At 45.8% G+C, this 8,339-nt stretch overlaps 1 protein-coding gene across 1 annotated transcript in view; it reads right to left on the bottom strand.

Moving 5' to 3' along the window:
* Positions 1-8,339, bottom strand: part of AFF3 (AF4/FMR2 family, member 3) — a gene marked incomplete at its 5' end in the record, with an annotated part of 456,956 nt that overhangs the window by 39,873 nt on the left and 408,744 nt on the right. Inside the window, 2 exons of the mRNA XM_008576823.1 lie at positions 4-321; positions 7,132-7,318. Of these exons, the coding sequence (XP_008575045.1) occupies positions 4-321; positions 7,132-7,318 (505 nt within the window). The remainder of the gene's footprint in view (positions 1-3; positions 322-7,131; positions 7,319-8,339) is intronic.

The raw sequence follows: 8,339 nt of genomic DNA, 5'->3' as shown, positions 1-8,339 counted from the left end.
CGCACAGGGCGCGGCGGGCGGCGGCGCGGGCGCGGCCGCGGGCGGGGACTTCTGCTTCACCCCCTTGCTGCCCGGAGCCTTGTTGGCTGTCCTGGGCCTCTGCTCCTCCTTGCAGGCGCCCTTGACCTCCTTCTCTCGCAGGCTGGCTTGGCAAACGTCGGGGAGCTTCCCACAGTCCTGCACGTCGTCTTTCACCGGGGTGTAGTACTGATTGCTCTCTGGCCCGTGGCTTTCATTTTGGATCAGAATAGGAGGCTTGTGGGGATTAACTTTGTTTAGCCATTTATCCAGCTGCCACTTGTTAGAGGATGCCGGTTCAGCCTGAAAGCAGAAAACCAGCGACAAACGAAACATCTTTCATTACTGGCTCACTTAAAAGGGGCCTGGCTGTTTCCATCCTGACTTACTCTCCTGGATGTAGGAGCAGAGAAGGAAAGGTCTGCAAGCAAAAGGAAAATGGAAGCAGGAGTTGTGTGTAGCAGCCCTCATCTGGCACCCAGGAGGCCTGGATGGCATTCCCCCCACTGACCCATGGCCCCCAAATGTTAGCACAGCAGTTCTAAGTCTATTTGGAAAAATAATCAGGTAGCAGCACTGTGCCTCATTAGAACCCATTTCCAACACTTTTGAGTGTTATACACTCTATATATTTTTATAATTATGCATATATAATAACATACAGTTGAGATTCTATGAAACGTAACTGGAGCATAGTTTGGAGACCCTGAGCGTTCAAGCACTCATATTTTGGTGAGACCTAAAACTTTTGGAAGAAAGCTGAAGAGAGGGCCTAAATGGAACCGACAATCCCAAAGAATTAACATGTGATTTCTGTGACGAAGGCAAGTAGGATATAGTTGCTTAAGGGTTGATGCGGTAGCCTGGGGAGGATGCTTACTTAGCCTAAATGGAACCGACAATCCCAAAGAATTAACATGTGATTTCTGTGAGGAAGGCAAGTAGGATATAGTTGCTTAAGGGTTGATGCGGTAGCCTGGGGAGGATGCTTACTTAGCAGTATAGCCCTCCCATTTCAAAAGGACTTGTGTGTGCCCTAAACATTCTGGCAGCCCGACTTGGTTAGTCCATTCCCGACTTGCTTCTATCACACTTGCCAGAAATGTTTCAAAAACAGAGGTGATGATGAAGACCTCTCCTGAAAGCAGTTTTGCTAACTTAGAGCAAATCATAGATGTGGCTGGTTTTAAACTCTGGCCTATAGATTGGCTCTGGGTAGTCAGTACATGCCCTTAAACAAAATGGGAAGTGTCCATAGTTTCCAGTGGAGTCTCTAAGGATTTATTCCTCAAAAAAGGTTAAGAACCAATAATTTTATAGGGAGTAAATGTGGATTCCTAAAAAAGTCCATTTATCCAGCATTATGATTACTAGTAGAAAAGAGGTATATTGAGAAGTGCAGAACTCTAGCCAGAGTATTTTTGATTTGTGACTGTAAGTGAAGTGGGGAAATATCTCGAGTGATCAAGGTGATGTATTTTTCCTTCCCTGTGGCCTTCCATGCTCTGAATTCACAGCGTGCACTGCTTCAGGGGAAACCGGATCCAGCTTAGAATAAATAAGAAGACACTGCTTAGTTTTGTATCTCAAACTTGATTGGTTAAAGTCTAGAGCAAGTCAGGTTTCATTGTGGAAGAAAACATTTGTTTTAACGTAATAAATTCCAAAAGGTCACATATCAAGATTTGTTTTTCAACAGCGAGGTCTGTATTAAGAGCAGATCTTGGGGCTCTGTACACAGTTACAGGCAGCAAAGATCTAAGAGGGTGAGGAGAGGGCACACAGGCATCCTGGCGGAGTCTGGAGGCGTCTGAGGCACAGGCTCAGGGAGACGAGCCCCTGATACGCCGGAGGGGCTGAGACCAAGAGGAACTGGCCACAGACTGTGAGCACCAGGCAGCCAGAGCTATGGCAGGGAACGTGGACGTCCTGTTATTCGCTCCCAAACAGATAAGACCAACTACATTTCAGGGAAGACCAGCAAAGGGTGTCTGTGACTTGTAGGGACAAGAAAATTTCAGTGGAGACCAGAATGAGGGGAGGGCCTTCCCCTGGGGCTGTGGTGATAGAGACGCTTCATCTTGGGACAAAGGTGTGTGAGGGGAGACCCTCATGGTCCTGACAGGGAGTCTGGTCTTTGACTTCTCTTTTGTCTTTGTTTGTTTTCATGCCACCAAAAGAAGCAGAGCTCCCGAACAAGAGGCAAAAGAAAAAAAGATATATGTGTTTTGTGACTCTGACCTTGCTTTATTTTGGCTTCTCCAGACAAAGGGAATAAAGGAAACCTACAGAGCACACCTGGTATAGGCTGCAATGGTAGATGCCTCCTGCAATCAGAGAAAGCAGGACAGCGGGGAACAGAGCAGCTTCCTGGCTAAGGGGAAGCCCTCGCTTTCCCTGCCGTTAGCTAAGAGTGCCTAAAAGCTTTGGTGGCAAAAATCTAAGGCTTATAATTTTGTCTCCCCTCTCCCCCCATGTGTCTCATTATGTGACTACTGGCAAATCAGTGCCTTCTCCTGTGCCTCAGTTTCCCCAGACAAATGGACATAGTACAATGGATGCTGAGGAGCCTATTGCAGGAAGGGAGGGGGCACTCACCGCAGAGCACACCGCTCACACTGGCCCCGCTGCTGTCATTAACACTAGTTCTCCCTCACATCACCATCCTAAGCCCTCCACAGCTCACATGTCTTAGGTAGGAGAACACAGAAGTTTGTTTGTGGCCCAAACACAGCTGCACACAGGGAAATCTGCACTGAAACTTTCTAGCAGGAGCATTAACAGTGAAAGGCAGAATTTAATAAATTCAGCAAAGGCCCATTGCCTGATGTCCTGCACTTCACAGCTGAAGAAATCAGTCTGAAGTACCATTTTCAACACATCACTAAATCACACTCCCTTTCTCAAGGATCTACAATAACTTCCTATTGCCTCTTGAACAAAATCCAAATTCCTCAGGATGGTGTTCAAGGCTGTCCATCGTCTGCAATCACCGTTCACGCCGGAACACCTACAATATGCCTCCCACTTTACAAATACTGTCTCACTGAATCTTTTCAGAAAAGAAATATTATCAGCCCTAATTTGTAGATGGGGCTCAGAGAGGTTCAGTGACATGTCCACAGGTGCACAGAAACCAGGCTCCACCAAGACTAAACTCGTCCTTGTCTAGGTCTAAAGCCCGCCTTCTCTCCGTGCGCTTCACCCTATCTCCCACCTTGGCATAGATTCACAAAAGGGGGTCCTCATTCCTTTGGGAAATGTCAGTCTTCAATCTGAAATGACAGAATTACATCTGGTTTTTGGAGAATACACCACAAACTCTCCAAACAATACCTGCTGCCTTCTGTTGTACTTTATTGCATAGTCTCATGATGTTTGTTTTTGTTTCATGAGAATACACCTTGTGCCTTCAACAAAGCCAAGCACTCCTTCAGGCCAGGGCCAGGGCTCTGTTCCTTTAGCATCCCTGTACAAACTCTCCAAACAATACCTGCTGCCTTCTGTTGTACTTTATTGCATAGTCTCATGGTGTTTGTTTTTGTTTCATGAGAATACACCTTGTGTCTTCAACAAAGCCAAGCACTCCTTCAGGCCAGGGCCAGGGCTCTGTTCCTTTAGCATCCCTGCAGTATCCACTCTAGGTTAGGGAGGCAGATTGCTATAGCTCTGCCCCTAATAAGAACGACTCACAATGAGCTGTCTCTCAGATTGTATCATTCACCCCTCACAACATCCTCACAGATTAGGCAGGACAGGAATACTGGCCATTCTGGAAGCTGAAATGACAGCATTAAGTGGCAGTGGTGGAGGGAGAACTTGGGGCTCAGACTCTAGTCCACTGGCACATGGTGGGCCATGGGCCACTTCCCGAGCTGTCCACCTGGGGTTTCTGCCCAGTGTTTTTGCTGGTTTCCTCTCTCGCTGCTTTGTATTTTCAGCCACAACTCTCCTCCCTGATTGATCTTTTCTCTGATTCATGTACAGGGTCTCAACCATGTATTTTAGTTCCTTCTTCATCTATATCCTTCATTGTACCCACTGTCATGGACCCCCGTGCAAGAAGCTTGTGGAATCAATGAGCAACTCCCATCAAATTTCTGCTGATTTTAAAGAATGATCCAGAGCAGCATTTTCCAAAATGCGCTTTTAGTTCTTAAAGTCCATGAAGAAAGGTTTCCATGGTCAGATCAATTTGGAAAATGCCACAATGGCAAACACAGTTTATGTGAGCAAGTGCTGGTGATGCCCTGAGTAAAGAAATAGGGTAAATCCACTTTATTCCAGAACTCCTCAAAATGATGTGACTGGGCTCTCTCTCTTTTCTTTTTCATGTAATACTTATGACTTGGGCAACAGTGGTGGATGGGGCTCCATATGCTGGCGTCAACATGCTAGCCAACCGGGAAGGCAGCGTTCTGCCTGGAAAGCTCTGGCCGGAGAGGATGTACGGTGCCAGGAAAGAAGATAAAACTCAAGTGAAAAACTTAGGCTGAGAACAAATAAGCCAAGATCAGGCCATAGAGGGCTCTTCCAGGCTCAGGCTAGCTTGTGAACAGGGCTTTACCACGGTATGGCGATCCATGTAAAATGAAGTGGCTTTCAACACCCACAGCCATGGAGAACAGTTCATGTGAAACTCAGGTGGGCCCAGTGGGTTCTCCAGACAGTGGCACATGAAAGGGACAACCACAACAGGTGCCTTGGAACGGCATGAGTTCCTCCTCCTCCTCCCACTTCAGGATGTTATGGTTGGGGAAGTGAGGGCCAGAAGCGTTCTGCTTCAAAGCAGTGCACACCGGGCTGAGCATGGTCTCAGGTGTGTGGCTCTGAAGAGCCCGATTATCACAGGCCAGCTCAGTGACAGCGTGCAGGGTGGGCGGGACAACACCACTTCCATCTTTGCCATTTTCGGCCTGCAAACTCATTTTCCTTCTAAAGGCTCTGTGTATGTATTAACCTTGAGAGAAATGTTAAAAAGACCTTACTTTTATTCCAATGAAAACATTCCTTTCCAACAGAAAGGAAGAACATGCAGAGTGGCTAACACATCACTTGCCACTTCTGAATTCCCTCTGCACAGAGAAGCAAGGAATTCAAAACCACATGTGGCCTCAGGTGACTTGAACTTCTGGGGCTCCTTTAGCAGAGTCATGCTTCCTCTGCTTATCAGGGGGCCTCTGATAGCTGCTGGAAGAAATGACAAGAGCCTCCTTTCATCACCTGGGACTTCAAGGCTTTGTAAAGATCTCAGTGACATTTAGAAAGAATTCGCTTAAAGCACTTTGTAACTGTACTGCTCTTAGGCAAGGTTTTAACCAATTCAGGAGCTCTAGGATTTAAATTTCAGCACAAAAATAAGAATTTAACCTGCAAAGTCACAAAGAGCCTGAACAGGGTGGTCTTCCTAGACACTAACACATCTTATCCATCCCCCACCCATCTACCCCCTGCCCCCAGCCCTTGCGCTGTCCCTCAGACTCAGTTATTTCTTATAAATAGATATTCTGGAGTTTCTCGACAAATTATGGTAAAAAGCAGGCTTTGAAGAAGTCTGCTTAATTCCTCTACTTTATTGTATTCAATTCCTGTATTTTTTTTGTTTCAAATGATCCCCATTACAATGTTAGCTCCATAAAGACAGGGATGTTTTCTGTCATATAATGCTGTATTCCAGAGCCAAGCGCTGTGTCTGACGCTCAATAAATATTTGTTGAATGAACGCTGAGTGAATGAATAAATGTAATCATGAAGAAGGAATAATTGAGCTTCTGGGAAAAGCCAGGGTTATATCAACCTATGGCTTTTATAGGTTAATGTTGCTAAGCAACATCCCCCTTTTATAGATAGAAAGAGGTGGATAGTGATAGATGGACAGACAGAGACATGGAAAGGAGAGAAAATGCTAGAGAGGTGGCTTATTTCAGGATGAATGAAGAGTTTGTGCTGCAGAGCAGAAAGGTGCTGAAGAGGAAATGAGGACTGTGGGGAAATCAAACTTTCTTGATTTCTCAGTGCTCCTGTGCGAAGCCTCTGCTACCTGAGAGAAGAGGAGGGAGGCAAGGGGGAGGGAAAGAACCTGGGAGAATTCAAGAGCCACTCTATGAACGTGAGATGGAAACATAACCACTTTCAGGTGTGATCGTGTCGAAGGCGCAGGTGGGAAAGCTGGAAATCCTCTCATGTGCTGCCCCAGCCCATGGAGGTGCTGCCCTCTCCCGGCCACGGGCTGCACAAGTGGGTTTGGTTTCATGTCAGAGCCTAGTTAGATAGAGATTGGGCCCCCCAAATGGTAAAGAGGGTTGTAAGTAAAAAATTAAACTCACAATCCATGATCACATCAAATGTGTATACACTCAAGAAAAAACGGTATTTTATTCCTTCTTTAGAAATCAAAGTTTCCCCTTATAGCTCCATAGACTTGAGAAGTTTCTCTCAGCCCTCTCCCAAGAATCTTCGTGCTCTGAGTTACTATTTAATTTCCCCCCTTTTCACGTTAAAGTAGAAATAGCAATGGTTTTTATTGGTACCTTATAATGTTTTTATATGAGGCACCTAAATCTTCCACATACATACTCATCATAGCTATAAAAGGTTTCATTATTATTTGCAGGTTGATGCTAATTTTCCTTTTTATATTTCACAAAGAAAACACAGTTAAGAAGGTTTTGTTAACATTTATAGCCCTTGTTCTTCCAATCCATGACAAACTGCAAAAAAAGGTAAGATTCTAACCATGTCTAATCCATAAACCCCCCTTCCCCTGTGATTTATGGGTGGTCACCCCTCCCAGGAGGTGAACTTCCATGTCTAGCTATTGCCTCGGCTGACCCTGAGGGAGACTGACCTATAGGTTATTTTGTGCCAGTGATGTTTACAGCATACTTGGAAATTTCTGGAAGTCAAGATAGAGATTTTGGGGCAATGAAAGATGATATTTCTGTACTTCAAAGGAAGCTGTGTAATTAGGAGGCTGTGAGGAGGGGACAGAGTGGGGAAAATGAGTAGCCTGAAGCCTCCCAGGCCCCTCCTGTCTGGCACCGAGGCTGGGGGACTGTGACGAGGGGGGGGACTGTGACAAGCGGGGGGGGCTCCAGTCAGCCTCGTGCTTACCTCGGGGCTGGAGTAGTGGGGCGGCTTGCTGCCCTCGCTCTCGCTGGAGCTGCTCTCAGTCTCCGAGTCAGATCCAGAGCTGCTCTCTGAGTCACTGGAGGAGCTGCTGCTGCTGCTGCTGCTGCCGCTGCTGCTGCCCTTGCTGGAAGGCACGGAGGCTCTGCAGTTGGGCGGCTGCACCAGGGTGCTGCCAGCCCGTGAGGCCCCCCAGGAAGGAAAGGGAAGGAAAGCCAAGTGAACAAACAGGAAAACACCACCAAGCTGTCATGCAACCAAAGGAAAGTGGAGGCACACGGTCTGCACGTCTGTCAACCATTACCTGGAACCGAGCAATCATCGAGTCAAAGGCATCCTGATGGTTAAAAAAATTATATCTGGAAATGAAATTGGGAATGAAAGTTGGCGCCCCTTGGTAGTTGGTCACTGGTTATTTGTGTGACCATTTTTGAAGAGAAGGTGATGTAATATCTGAATGGATGTTTCTGTTTTGCTGCTGTTCTGGGAATGGCTTTTTAAATTATCCCCCAATCCAATCATCCACAAAATCGCAAGGAAACCCAAAAAGCGTGAAATATTTTGCAAAGTGTGAAGATGATTTGTTTTATTTTCACCCCAGTGGAAAATGCAGTGGATGGCAGGGATTAGGAAGCAGGCCGTCAGGAAGGGCACAGTGCTCTGCTCTGAGTTTTCATGGCTTGTTGGAAGGTTCCAGAGACTGCGGGACCATCAAAGTTAAAGTCTTGCTTCCCCCATTTCCTGCTGTAGAGTTGAGCATTGTAGTCAGTACAGGAGCTGGCATGTTGTATTAACAGTAACCTTCCTTTGAGTTCTTTGCTAAAGAACTGAAGATCCCTCACTGACATGTTTCATATATTCCAGACTTTAAAATTCAATCCCAGTGCAGTGGCTTACAGGAACAGCATTTCAAATTTACACTGGATGTTTATAACCATGCTAAAATTTGCCAGAAAGTCATTACATACTCAAAGAAAACAGGAAAAGTTGATTGATGCTTTCCAATGCTAATTAATTAACCACAAAAATTCAAATAGCACACATCCACCCAAAGAGTGTTTGAACCAAAAAGAAAATTTCAGTTCTCACGTAATATTCAACACCTTCAAAGTCCTTTATTAACTGAATTGAAACATACCTGAATGTGTTCTTTTTTTTTTTTTTCCTTTTTGTCTTTTTTTCGTGACCGGCAA

The sequence above is a fragment of the Galeopterus variegatus genome, unplaced genomic scaffold (genome assembly GCF_000696425.1).
Source record: "Galeopterus variegatus unplaced genomic scaffold, G_variegatus-3.0.2 Scaffold1410, whole genome shotgun sequence".
Classification (NCBI taxonomy): domain Eukaryota; kingdom Metazoa; phylum Chordata; class Mammalia; order Dermoptera; family Cynocephalidae; genus Galeopterus; species Galeopterus variegatus.
This window is presented reverse-complemented; position numbering and strand designations above follow the sequence as displayed.